Below are 15,268 nucleotides of genomic sequence, written 5' to 3' on the forward strand. Positions count from 1 at the left end.
CGTTTTATTTATGACGTCGATTTATAATCTCCAATCGTTCTACCTCCACAAATAATGCTCATGTGTTTCACAATGCCACCGTACCGTTATGTTTAAACAAAGACTTTCCGAGGTGAAAGTTATAAGACGTTGAAACAAGTCAAACACATCGAGTATATCATTAAAGAAGAGGAAGCGTCAACTGTTCGCCCAAAGTTCGAGTCAACCGTGACTTTGATATGAGCCCACTGTTGAATCTGTTATTTCGAAACCATAAAGCCAACCTATACGTCGATGTAATGAAATTCGAGTCAACCGATTCCACATTGGATTCTTTTCTGCAGGTCGTAAGATTCATCCATATGTTAGTAAATTCTCAATTAACGAGGATATAGTGTACGTTACAACGATTAACAATACACACAGGTTGACTATACAGTTCTTTATGACTGTGTCATCGGTAAACAGAGCCAAAATACTACTTACGAGCAAACAAACAAACATCCACATCTGTTTAATATTACGTGGATAGAAAAGTTACGAACGCCCCAGCAGTGCTGATTTTTTTTCGCACGAGCGAATTTTATTACCGTATTACCTTCAATGAGTAAAATCAAACAATCCAACTAGTCAGTTGCGTAGATGTACAGGTGCTTAAACAAAAGGTTTAAGAATACTCAAGAATGTGATATGTTGTTGACTTACATATTATTTATACAATGTAGAATCGTGTTATTTTATACGAATAGCTTAAACGAATAATAGAGATTATTCACAGTTGTGAATATTGCAGATTTTATCTTTCACCTTCTATTCAGAATGACATTTCATGGATTAAAGCTCCGTGCTGTTACGTTTTAAGATGTGTCATTACATGCGACGTGAATCGGGTGGTTAAAATGGCGATCTGCTTAGAAATACTGCAATGTCGATGGTTACCCCCAATATCGACCAGAGGTCCAATGTCTTAGACCCGTGAAGATCCGAGTTAGAATTGGTCTTCAGCAACCCATGCTTGTCGTAAGAGGCGACTAAGGGGATCGGGTGGTCAGGCTCGCTGACTTGGTTCAGACAGGTCATCGTATCCAAGAGTGCTGATGTTGTTGATCACTGGATTGTCTGGTCTAGACTCGATTATTTACAGACCGCAGCCACATAAGTGTAATATTGCTGAGTGCGGCGTAAAACAAAACACAGTTCGATTGGTCAAAATGGCGTTTTGGTTAGAAGGCTGTGATCCACTGTCAGTATCGACCCACGTCCCATATTTGATTACTCACATGGCGTCCCGGTGAAGTCCCAATCACCATGGAAACCCAAAGCAGAATCGCTACTTGGATTTAGTCAAGGGTTTTACCTTATACTTCAGGTGTGTAAACTTGCTAGCAAATAATAAAACAAATACACAGGTTGTGTTTTTCCAATAAGGTAAAAATAACAAAACCTCTTGATGAAATGGGAGCACACTTGATGTTGGAGCACACTACAATACTCGTGCTATATCAGCGAAATCACAATGTAATAGTTAACACTGATGTAGCTATGAACACTGCAGACGGCTCTTACGATGCTGGAAGGTGAAGGTCATTCCACGCAGAGGTCAGTAGGCCCCAGCAACACGGAGTCGTCTTTCCACTGTATTACCGTATTACCGTACCCTCTGTACGAAAAGTGCCCTTACATGGGACAATAATCACAATTTTGCGAAAATACGTGTAAACCACGAACAAATATTTTTGGATGCACTTTGGCAAATGAAACAAGATGGTTGCGTTCTATACAATCAGTGTTCGTCAATAATTTTACCAGCTAGAACGCGAATTACATCCGTGGACTTTCTTTTGGTCGTCAATTCAGATAATGTGATATCGTTGAAAAACACCATTAATCCCACCAATATTGAAATTTACCTTTGTGTCGAACAATGTTCATTTAGTCTCAGTCTTTAATTTTACGTCTCACAACCTTTGCGTGCAATCGAAGATTTCAGGGGGTGTTACGTGAAATGTGCTCATAAGGAATTTGATCAAGGTTTCATAAAATCCACTGCACTGCAAAAAGGAAGTTCTGACATGAATTATATTTCGACATAATCACTATTTTCTTATGTTTCTTAAACATTTCAAGAGTCGCTGAAATTTGTATTGGAAAAATGGTGACCCCCTTACCTCCCAGAACAAAATGGGAGACCCCCACCCTCACCCCCCCCACACCCCACCCCCACCCCACCTTTTAAATTCATAATCATCCCCTAGCCACAGATTACGAACGATTCTTTAGTCCTGTATAAGTCTAAGGGACGCAACTCTGCAAAAGCCGTTGCGGCTTAAACGTGGTTGATCATGCTGGTGTTGTCACGTGGTGAAGAGCATCAAAAGAAGTGCAGTAAAATATTTGAATGTGAGCAATTACCAAATCCCGTCATGGAGAACATATACAAGCTGTCTGACGTGTTTCAAAGACCACCGTAGTGTTTAATGTGTTTCTCATATCTGGCTTCAACCATACACACTGCAACCTGGTGGGAGATTAAACATGTATAGAAAGGACAAACAGGAAGACAAATTTGGTTTTCCCTAAATGTTCCATTTGTGTGAACATTATTTTATGACGTTATAAGATATAGATCACTTGACAGCAGTGTGCGGAAAAAACAGTTGGCCCGCTAGCCCGTGGCTACTAAAAATTCCATCTGTAAATTTCAACTTTCTGTGGCCCGACTGATCGACAGTTGTCATTGGGTCATTTTATAAGCATATCACTCTCTTCGACGTGTTAAACTATAAATGCAATTATTTATTATGCAAGGTTGTGGCCTGGTAAAAATGTTAATCAAATTAAACCCGTATCATGCAAGCGTGACGGCGTTACCACGGCAGATACTTAAATTTCGGCGGGTAAAGTGAGATAAGTAAACCATTATTAACTGCCCACTTGATTGTTGATTCAAGGCGGATTTCAGATTGGAATCACGTTTTAAAAGTGAGTGAATGTCTTATTGATTGATTGAGTGAGTGTTTCACGTGACCTTTAGTAATATTCCAGCAATTCGTGTCACACCGAAATGGGCTTCACGCATTGTACCTATGCTAGGAATAGGACGTGGTTCTTCAACATGACTAGCGAAGGTTTCAACCACATTTAGCTGTATTCCAGCAACGTCACGGCTGAGGACACCAAAAATAGGCTACAACCTTTGAACCCATTTGGGGAATCGAACCCAAGCGAGCTGTATTCCAGCAATATCACGGCTGAGGACACCAAAAATAGGCTACAACCTTTGTACCCATGTGGGGAATCGAACCCAAGCGAGCTGTATTCCAGCAATATCACGGCTGAGGACACCACAAAATGGGCTACAACCTTTGTACCCATGTGGGGAATCGAACCCATGCGAGCTGTATTCCAGCAATATCACGGCTGAGGACACCAAAAATAGGCTACAACCTTTGTACCCATGTGGGGAATCGAACCCAAGCGAGCTGTATTCCAGCAATATCACGGCTGAGGACACCACAAAATGGGCTACAACCTTTGTACCCATGTGGGGAATCGAACCCAAGCTAGCTACCGGCTTAACGAGTGGGCTACCCCACCATCGCGATATACCAATGAAACTTACTCACTTGAAGCATTTTCACAAGCATGCATTGAAAGGAAATCACGCTCCAGCCAGTAGTGACTAAAATAGGCCTTTGTGTTGACTGTTATGGTCAAATAGTTTGAATAGTTCTAATGTGTTTGTACATCTCCACTGTTTTTCTATCTGTCAATCCTCGCAGCCATTTATATACTATTTAGGAAGCAGGGGATATTCACTAAATAGTTATTACAACATCACCTCTATTCATAGGCAAGAACATACATAGTGACTGTTTTCTTGGTGTTTGTTTTTATAATTCCACGTTTTTCTTTGTACAACAAATCATATATGTATTTAAAATATGTTTCAATGAAAAATATCATACAATGTCATACATCAATAAAAATGTTTCTTCGAAAAGGATAGTTGAGAAGAATGGTTCAAATCTAGCTTATGGCAACTGGACAAATATCATACATCGATAAACAAAGTTTCATCGGAAAGAGTAATGTATTAGAATGCCTCTAACTACCAGCCTCTGGCAACTTGGCCAGTGTCATACATGTACATCGATAAACTAAGTTTCATCGGAAAGAGTAATGTATTAGAATGCCTCTAACTACCAGCCTCTGGCAACTTGGCCAGTGTCATACATGTACATCGATAAACAAAGTTTCATCGGAAAGTGCAGTTGAATAGAATGGTTCAAGCAAACAACTTATGACAACTGGATCAATGCCATATATCGATAAATAAAGTTTCATTGAACAGAATGGTTCAAGCAAACAGCTTAAGTCAACTAGACCAAAATTTGACAAATTTGTTGTAATCACAGTCCGAGTAAGCTATGGCTTTTGTCGAGTTGCTGACTCGCTCTGATTGAAGCAAAGGAAAGTTTTCCTTGTTGTTTAAAACCAGACACAACAGTATTGATTGTTCACTTATTTGTTGTCTAAAGTCAGACTCTGCGCATGCGGTGTGGACTGTTTCCCGGTTTAAAACCAGACAAAATGATACTGACTGTCCCTTATTGCTGTTTATAACAAGACACAATGATACTGACTGTTCCATATTGTTATTTATAACAAGACACAATGATACTGATTATTCCTTATTGTTGTTTATAGCAAGACACAATGATTGTTCCTTGTTGAAGCTTAAAACCAGACAAAATGATATTGATTGTTCTTTAATGGTGTTTATAACCAGCAAGACACAATGATAATGATTGTTCCTTATTGTTGTTTATAATCAGACACAGTGATAATGATTGTTCCTTATTGTTGTTTATAATCAGACACAATGATAATGATTGTTCCTTATTGTTGCTTATAATCAGACACAATGATAATGATTGTTCCTTGTTGGTGTTTATAACCAGACACAATGATATATAGCATACTACGTATATAATGAACGTTCATATAACGTACTCATGGATATAACGAACTACTTCGGGATCGGGGCCACATGCTGTATAACTTAAAACAATAAAAAGAAAACCAGAAATCCAAATAGAAAACGTTGAACAAGCTGCTTTTATGACGAAGTACGATTAGACTTTTCATAGAGTTTGTTATAACATAATACATGCCTGTTAATCTGAAACAGACAATCCCGTGATAGATAATCACTCCAACGACCCACAGCCTATGAGGACATGTGAACGCTGTTATAGCCAAATAGTTTGAATAGTTTTAATGTGTTTGTACATCTCCACTGATGTTCTATCTATCAATCCTCGCAGTCATTTATATACTTTTTAGAAAGCAGTGGACTATTCAGTAAATATACTGTAGAGTTGTTACAACACCACCTCTATTCGTAGGCACGAACATACATAGTGACTGTTTTCTTGGTGTTTTTTTTATAATTCCCCTATTTTTCCTTGTACAACAAATCATATATGTATTTAAAATATGCTTCAATGGAAAAGATCATACAATGCCATAAATTGCTAAAACGACTTCTTCGAAAAGGATAGTTGGTTCAAATCTAGCTTGTGGCAACTGGACAAATGTCATGCATCAATAAAAGAAAACTTTCATCGAAAAGATTAATGCATTAGAATACTTCCGACAATCAGTTAGCTATATCTTTTGTCGTGTTTTGGTAAGTTGCTAACTCCCTCTGGATCGAAGCAAAGGAAAATGTTTAACAAGTTACTTTCATACCGAAGTACGATTAGACTTTAAATAAAGTTTGTTATAACATAGACATGCCTGCGAATCTGAAACAAACAATCGTGATGGATAATCTCTCCAACGAACCACAGCTCATGAGGACACGTGAACGCCATTACCCCTTGACCGAGATAACCGATCCATCTAGTGACCTCCAGTGACCGGTCTACGGCCTATTCTAAACCGGTATCCCTGCTCCTCTGCGGGGGCCTTAAGAAGTGAAGGACGCGTCGCGACGTTGAATACAGGTCAAAACATGGCCGTTTTTGTCATAAAGAAATATATAAACTCGTGCCCTCATTTCTTCTGCTGCACCAAGAGACCATGTCAAGTAAATATACATTATGGACGCCACACATGATGGCGGGGTATATACACAAGAAGATCACCTCTATGTGTATTCTTCCCGTGACGATTCTTTTGATACATCCGCGCTTGTTGGAACTCGCCCCATCGTCAGTGATGCTGGCACTGAAGTAATGTTTGCATGAAATACATTGCATATAGCTGCTATGTGCACCCTTAGGTGTAAGGAGTATCCTCATCAATGTTGCAGATACTCAAGTGTTTGCACTTGTCACAATGAGGGCTGTTTAAATCGCCTACAGCAGGTAAGGGTTGGGAGTTGTTTCAGAAGTGGAAGTATTGACGTACATGTGGAAGTGCGCATAGGTACACTGTATAGAGTGGATGCCGTGTATATTGTATGTAGTAGAGGTGAAGAAATTATTTAAATGTCGCGAGAGGCTGTGCTTGAGGTAGGGTCAGGGGCCATAAGGTTTAACGTTGCGTTCAAGATCATTCCACTTGCAGTGCGACATGTATGTAGATCTATGTGTATTTGGGGCCAGAGGTGGGAATGGTGATGGTGATGGGTAGGTAATTGAAGATGAGTAATGGGATGTTACCTAAAATTTTAGCCATCAAATGCAAAACCTTAGCCTACCACTGAAATGCATTGATGGATGTTTGCCAAAACGGCAAATATTTCTCTAGGGTTCCACAATGTACTGTTTTGCTCATTTGTTTTGTTTGTTATTCCCATGTGAACGCGACTGAGTGAGTGAGTGAGTTAGTTTAGTTTAACACCGCACTCAGCAATATTCCAGCTATGATGGCGCTCTGTAAATAATAAAATCTGGACCAGACAAGTGATCGATAGCATGAGCATCGGTTTACGCAACTGGGATACCATGACGTGTCAACCAAGAAGACCAATTCTAAACCGGATGTTCATGAGTGCGTTATATATGCACCCGTATAGTACCTGATATTGTCATATTACCTTACTTTGCTGATGTAAAGCCACATATGTAACAAAATCCGTGGTATTTGAAGAAAAAGCGCTGCTTAAACTACAGCTCTACATCACCTTCTTAAAGTGCCCGGCTTAAACGAGATGTCAAAACCAGTCTGTACTTGACGGATTAATCATGTAATTTTTTCACGTCCATTGATTTGCATGATATTTACCCAAGTTAAACGTCACAGATGTATAATCAAACAGTGTCATATCTGCGTAAATACAACTTAACAAAGCGACTGTTCACTGTACTGCAAGCAAACATGTCCGCTAAAAGGGAGAGGGTGTTTGGTTCAACTTGATCTGGGCTGTAAAAAAATCAATTCAAACGTCGCGGATGTATCATGAAGTGTTTTTTGTATCGATAGTGCTGTATTCTATTCACCTACATAGCATTGCGCAGTACCGCTGCAGATTCCGATGCAAATGAACAGTATCTCTCATGGGTTTTGGTTCGACTTGGCCCGGTTGTCGAAATCAATCGGAATGTCACAAATGTATCATCGAATGAGCATCAAGCCTGATTTAACTCTTTATACTGCGACTGTTCGTCAGAGGGCGGCGGGGTAGTCCAGTGGTTGGAGCGTTCGCCAGTCACGTCAAAGATCGATTCCCAGTTGGTACAATGTGTGTTCCCCTCCGTGGTATTGTTGGAATATTACTCATTGGTCGTCAGAGCAGTAAACCTCAGTTAAGATCCGAGAGGTTTTCGATGGATTTAAAGCCATCTCGGACTGTTATGACTCTGGGGCGACCTGGTATATTATACGGAACCGTTGGCTTGAAATCTTTGCCACCGTCTACCAATAGCACTCTGTCTCACATTACAGCGGCCATCACGCTGCTGATGAGTTTGACCAGATTTGAACAGTTATCACGAAAAGATAAGACAGTGAATTGATTTGATCTTTCAAAAGTTAAAATGCTACAGAGCCTTTTCAGCTGCGATTTCAAATAGGTAATCTGAGTAGTGATGGTAGAGATGGTGTCAATGAGCCAGACACCAGGTAGTGACACTTATAGATGGTGTCAAGGAGCCACACACTAGGTAGTGACACCTAAAGATGGTGTCAAGGAGGCAGACACCAGCTAATGACACCTACAGCTGGAGTCAAGGAGCCAGACACCAGGTAGCGCCACCTACATATAGTATCAAGGAGCCACACACCAGGCTGTCACCTACACATGGTGTCAAGGAGCCAGACACCAGGAAGTGACACCTACAGGTGGTGTCTCTGAACCATATATTGAGTGGCGACTCCTACACGTTGTCAGAGAGCCAGATATTAAAAGCAAACCGATACTGAGTACTGAGTGGTGACAAATACAGATGGTGTCATGGAGCCAGAAATTGAGAGGAGCAAAATTATGATTGGTGACACCAACAAAACGTTTGGCTCAAAAGGAGACCGATGAATCGCAATCAAACTCGAAACCTAATACACATAAAATAACGGTGCTCGTAATCAAAACATCAGACCAACTCTGTGAGGTTTTTGCAAATTTGTCTTGAAAATGAAAAAGTTGTTTGGCAAACCATCATTACGATATGATACGAGGGAGGAGTGCAAAGAAAGGGACAGACAAGTGTGCGAGAAAGGATGGAGACAGCACAACACAGGTTAATGAATAAACAAATTTGTCGGCACTTGTGCGCGTGCTTCTCGAACACGAATGGTGCACGACATGTCACGATTCTGTGGAATATAATAAGGCATTTGTGGGCAGTATATGATTCTGCCAACTGAGATTGTTTGTAATAAACCTCTTGTAATAAAGGCACACGTGAAAATGCCAAGATTATCACCAGCGGAACGAGCATGTAACAATGCAACGGTCCTGATTGAGGTTTTGAACGTCCATAGTTCGAGAAGGTTTGGCTACACGAGGCAAAACATCATCAGGCTACGAGAACACTTCAACCAAACTGGCCAGACATTTGAGAGTTCCAGAACTGGATGACCGCGAGTGACCACTCCACTACATAATCATCACCTGCGCATTCTTCATCTGCGCAACCGGATGTTGACACTGTTGGGCACCGCACAGTAATGAGACTTTGTGCTGAGGACACCCATCACATGAATCATCTACGTTGGACGAAGTGTTTCGGGCAACCTGTGTGGTGGTGGGGTAGCCTAGTGGTTAAGTGTCCCCTCGTCACGCCGAATACCGGGTTCGATTCCCTACAGTGTGTAAAACCCATTTCTGGTGTCCCACGCTGTAATATTGCTGAAATATTACTCAAGTTGGCGTAACTCATTCACGGAAAGTTCCACACGATGTTTGTCACATTTAACACAATTATCAAAATATTTACCTTCTAATTTATTTTGAACGTGTCGAAATCAGCTTGAATTCAACTATTTTGTTTCCATCCCGCCTGTCCCCTTCCCACCTCTCCCTAAAACGGAACATAATCTCGTAACACGTGTTGTGGTTAACATGTGATAATATTCCATTGTTTTATAAATATATTTTTTTGTAAATAAGCATCAACACCAGAAACCGACCAGTCCCGATGATTCCCCCAAACTATATCATTCAAAGAGTCGTGAAAGACAAATTAGCAGTTTGATTTCGAATGATTCACTGAACATCAGTGGTGACACCAGGTGGTCGCCAATATGGCCATAAGAAACGTCTCAATCTACAACACAAATGTACAGGAACCCCCAATCTGACCATGGACAACGAAGAACGCCCGGCAATGGTTCTCGATGATTTTGAGATTTTATGTGCGCTTTCTGACATCATGCGTATATTGCACAACGGCGACTGATAGACTGAATTTGGCTTTACCCCACTTTTAGCAATATTCCAGCAAAATCGCCGCGGGGTACTCCAGAAAGCCCCCTGGGCTTCACACATGGTACCATTAGTGGGATTCGAACCCAGGTTTTCTGTGTGAGCCAACGCTTTAACCGCTAGGTTACTCCACCGCCATACAGCAGGATGTATATTTGTATACTGACAGCAAACGAATCGCAATTTCGAAAAAATGAAATCTCATAAAAGTAAGCATTTGTGTTCGTGTCTTCTATATAACTTGACAAAAACACACAGGTGCGTCTCTTTTGCGGTTCAGTATATTATTGGAACACGACTAAAACGCATTCAAACAAACTCAGTTTTATGAAATCTTTTATTACACAAACAGTAAAAAAATAATTCACATGAGCAATGCTTGACAGTGTAAACTCAGGTTAGCTGCTGGTCCACATATGCTCATTCTGAAATATAAAACGCAAATAGTTAATAAATTGATAAGCACATACTTATTGCCAGCCCTTACAAGAGTTAGTGTTTTCGTTCGTGTTGATGATGAATTAGACAAACCCTGTTAATTCGGACAAATTTTCTCAGACAACCAATCTGTGCTACTTCAAAACCTGGTTAAGAAAATGTCAACTTCTTGGTGGTAGAATGTGTTATAGAAGCTGGTAGAACGTTATTTACTAGTATCTGAATTACACGATACTCTGATTATTTTTTTTCACTTTGTACACAATTTTAAAATACAGAATGAAACATTTGCATGTTGTATGTGGGGATGATGACGGTGAGAGTATGCCTGTGTGCGTGTGCGCGTGTGCGCGTGTACGCGTGTTTGAAATACATTAAATTATGAATCATAACAGCCGTGCAAATTTATAATACTAGTGTCAGCAACACAGTTCATTCTTACATTAACAACGAAACCCTGTTAATTCTGACCATAGTATTTCAGCGACAGGCCTGATTAGAAAGGAAAACCGGATGTAAGAATTCACAATGCGAGATAATTACAAGGTCTCCCCTAATAGCGCTTCGAAAGATGAAGTGTCCGGATTATCAGGGTCCGTTGATAACAGTGAATATAGTTTTACGCCGATTATAGCAATATTTCAGCAATATCACAACGAGGGACAACAGAAAATGAGTTTCACACATTGTAGCCACGTGGGGAATCGAACCCAGGCCTTCGGCGTAACGAGCGAACGCTTTAACCACTAGGCTACCCTCCCCCCGGGTATTAACGGGGAACGGAGTCGCCAATACTCACTACGCAATGGTGGTGGTCTCCATTGTGCTGTTGGTCTGCATGTAGGTCTCCTCGAACCTCTTGGCTTGCATCACGTAGGCCTTGGCACCACCGCACATTGACTTGATGAGGCCACCCATGAAGAGTTTTTTCTGCTGTTCGCGGTCCATCTTCTTGATCTTGGCTGCTAGGCTAGCCATGTCTCCGGTTTCCATGGCTTCCATGGCTCCCCTCATTTCCTCACCCATACCACCGATCATGTCTGTGTCGTCGTTGGTTCTCAAGCCCATGAACATCCTGAAACAATGTTCCTTTAAAAGTAAGTGAGTGAGCTTAGTTTTACGCCGCACTTAGCAACACTGACGGCAATCTTGAAATAGCTAAATCTGGAGAAGACAATCCAGTGATTGACAGCATGAGCATCGATCAATGCAAATATGACAATAGTTAACCAAGTCATTGAGCATGACAACCCCATCCTGGTAGTCGCCCCTTACAATAATGGGTTACTGAAAATGAAGTTTAACTCGGATCTTCACGGGTCATGTCCGTGTTAAAGTTCTGGCAAAGGTATCCGCAGAACACTGATATTGACATAACAAATTACATACGTTATCGAAATATTTAAAGGCAGGAAACAGTCGCTGCACCAGACCATTTCATGTTTGTGTCATCAAATGCTGCATCTTTCAAACACAAGCAGTTGCGGTACTAGCGGTACTAACGGTACTTACGGTACTAGCGGCACTAGGGGTACTAGAGGTGCTAGAGGTACTAGCAGTACTAGCGGTACTAGCGGCACTAGGGTACTGGAGGTACTAGCGGTACTTGTACTAGCGGTACTAGCGGTACTTGAGCTTCTTGCGCTTCTTGCGCTATTTGCGGTTTAACTTAAGCTTACACTTACAATTACATTTTTCAAGTGGAAATCAATTTCTTTGATATTTATTACTTTCGGTTCGTGTAGGTTTGTGCAGTTTTTGTAGGTCCCAATGCGCAGACCTGAAAGCATTAACGCCACTTTTGAGTGAGCGCGAGTGAGTACGGTTTTATGACACTTAGCAATATCCCAGCAATGTCATGGCGGGGGACCCCGGTAATGGGCTTCAAACATTGCGCCAGTGTGTTGAATCGAAACCGGGTCTTCCGCATGACCAGTGAAAGCTAAAACCACTAGGCTACCGCGTCCTCCTTGTGCCCATGACACCATTTCGAAGAGTACATTATCGTTGCCATCGTCGCCGGTGTCCCATTATCATCACTGGCAATATCGTTATCACCCCCGCCGTGACATTGCAAGAATAATGCTACAAGCGGCGTAAAATAATTCTCATTCATCTGGTCATCTGCAAAATCAACTTCATCATTCGCCATCATCAATACCAATCTCTCACCAATCAATCACCCGATGACCTTCATTATTCTTCTTGAAAGCATCAGAAACCCTGTCCAGCTCCACCTCAACTCCCAATTCTAAACATCATTTCTACCATAACTTACTTGTTCATCTGTGCGTTGACTTCACCGCACTGGCAGAGCTGGAGGAAGGCGTGTGTCAGCTGGAAGGCAAACATGTGCTTCTGTTCCTGGAAGGACTCGATAAGCTCCTTGAACTCGCCCTCTTTAGCCTTCCTCTGCTTCATCTCCTCATGCCTCTGCCACAACTCGTACATCTTCTTCTGCTGCTCCTTTGCTGCTTCCTCCTTCTGCTTCTGTACTTTATCCATGAACGTCTGGAACTTCTTGTAGTTTTCCATCTTCTTCTTCATCTCCTGCATCTTCTGCAGTTCTTGGAATTTCTTCATCATGGACCATTGCTTCATCTCAGCCTCTTCCTTACTCTTGCAGTCGCCATCGCCTTCGTAGTGATCTTTCTTCTCCATGTATTCCTTCATCTTCTCCATCATGGACATGCCTTCGGACTCGCCACCCATTTCTCTCATAAAATCCATACCATAGTCACCATGGCCGCCGCACAGCGCCAGAGGGAGCAGGCAAACTAACAGAACAACCTTGGGAAGCATGTTTGATATCTGCAAAAAACACAAGAGGTCAGCTGATTCTTAACAGGTGTATTATTAATTTCTTTGAGTGGCATTTAGAAGCTGGTATGAAGAACTTCTTCACTTGCCGTAGGTACGACGTCACCGTGTAGCCGCTACAATCTCTTGTTTGTTAGCACCTACACCGAAACGTCGGATCTATTGCAAGAAAGTAGTTTTCTATCCCTGTAATAATTTATAACTTCAAATCTAAATAATCATAAAAAGCAATTTTGTTGTTAAAGAAAGATTTCCCACCTGAGGACTAGTGTCTTCCCGTGTCTTCATAATAGAGTCCCTTTATTTGTTACTTTTGTGAATGTGTAATATCAACAACCCCGCTTAAAAAGTGTTCCGAAAGTCACACACACACACACACACACACACACACACACACACACACACACACACACACACACACACACACACACACACACACACACACACACACACACACACACACACACACACACACACACACACACACACACACACACACACACACACACACATATATTATTTACTTTTTGAAAACCTATGATTGCATAAATACAGGGGGAGCTTATCTAAATTCCTTGTGTATACACAAAAATAAATCAACTCTCGAAAACAGCCACCGATCATTAATGAACCAAGGTCGGCTTGGTGTTGAAGACAAAATGTGGGTAAATATTATGAGATAACTTGTAGTCTGTGCTACGATAAAAAGGGGAAACATTTCATTATGGTAAAGAAAATATGCATATTTTACAATGAACTACGCAAGTGCATTGAATATTACCAAAACTTACGGCTACTGTTCTTTCAGTGCTACAACATAAGGACCGTAACATTGCCTAATGATCTACTGTGTGTCCTTCAAAGTTCACAGTCAATCAAACAATGTTTCTCTCCACAGGAAGACAACATTGAAACAACAAGCTGCAATATATTTTTTTAAATATCACTTATATTCAATGTCATCACATGAATCAAATAACTAAATAAACCAAACATAAAATTTTGTTTAATCCCAACAGGGGCACAAAATAAGGATGATACAAAATGCGAATCTAACATGGACGCACATGACAAAAGGAAATCGAACGTATTTACTAAACTTGTATCAAAAAATGTTTTAAAAGGTGCAAACATGTATGGGTCCCTTCAATGCTTAGCTTGTACTCACCTCAGTGGGAGCCGTCCTGGGTATGGCCGTCTGAGAGTCGGCAACCTGTATATATACCCTGACCCAACAGGCATGAATAAAGATGAGGCAAAGGGGTTGTCGCGGGTGGAGCAAGTTGACATGTTTACACATTGACTCAGAACACAGGTAAGTACTACCCGAGACGGGTAACGTGCATTGAAGGTTCATAACACAGGTATATTCAAATTCAAGAGTTCAGTCACGATTATTCTGTATTTCGACATTCGAGAACCCTTAGTTACACGTCGGGACAGCACATGATTGGTTTCGGGCGTGTCTAATCTGGCTACTTTCAGCTCGACGTCATCTCTGGGGATGGTCGTGTACAATGTAAGAAGCTCTCAAATGCCTACAACTAGAACTGCCTAGACCACACAGAACCGCGTGAACGTAACTAACATACATTCATACACCTAAGGGTGATTTAAATATTTAAGTTTGTCTTGTTTCGTAACACCAGCCGAATACAAGGCATAAGTCGAGTCTGGGCCAGAGAATATCTTTAAATGATATTCGTTGGCAACGATCAATGCTGCAGGGGTAAGGCGGTGTCTTGGCATTATTACTAACACCTAGCATGACTTGCCCTAAATACACACATTGAATGGTTGAGTGAGTTCCAATTACTGGCTGCGACACTTTCCCTGTGACGCTTGCAACAGTTCTAGAAGCTAGGTTTTGTGACTACGGTAGTTTTTTTTGCATTACGTGTTGAACATTAAAGAAAAATGGACGCATATTTTTTCTGCTTATTTATTATAAACAAATAAACAAATCAAATAAAAATGTAGAATGACACACAGTGTATAGCTGCAGTAGTACCACAGCACATGACAGCATGGCATGAAAATTATGGCAAACATGCACCCTCTATTTGCAGAATCCATGCTTAAAATATATACGTCTTAATTATCTGTACATTAAGTTACTTACTGGTTTGCATTATTGCAGTATCGCATGTATAA

General features: G+C 41.1%; 1 protein-coding gene across 1 annotated transcript; it reads right to left on the reverse strand.

Moving 5' to 3' along the window:
* Positions 1 to 11,092: 11,092 nt before the first annotated feature.
* On the reverse strand, positions 11,093 to 14,298 carry LOC137268534 (golgin subfamily A member 6-like protein 25). The gene is made up of 3 exons (XM_067803105.1): positions 14,283 to 14,298; positions 12,573 to 13,105; positions 11,093 to 11,369 (listed from the first exon to the last, which is right to left on the reverse strand). The coding sequence occupies exons 2-3, from the start codon at positions 13,094 to 13,096 to the stop codon at positions 11,093 to 11,095; spliced, it is 801 nt and encodes a 266-aa protein (XP_067659206.1). The 5' UTR covers positions 13,097 to 13,105; positions 14,283 to 14,298.
* Positions 14,299 to 15,268: the final 970 nt, after the last annotated feature.

Source organism: Haliotis asinina, chromosome 16 (genome assembly GCF_037392515.1).
Source record: "Haliotis asinina isolate JCU_RB_2024 chromosome 16, JCU_Hal_asi_v2, whole genome shotgun sequence".
Lineage (NCBI taxonomy): Eukaryota > Metazoa > Mollusca > Gastropoda > Lepetellida > Haliotidae > Haliotis > Haliotis asinina.

Excerpts from the sequence above, each read along its gene's own strand:
- LOC137268534 (XM_067803105.1), bottom strand. The coding sequence starts at position 13,096 with ATGCTTCCCAAGGTTGTTCTGTTAGTTTGCCTGCTCCCTCTGGCGCTG. Across the intron at positions 11,370-12,572 it reads GTCAACGCACAGATGAACAA|GATGTTCATGGGCTTGAGAA; the intron begins GTAAGTTATGGT and ends ACATTGTTTCAG.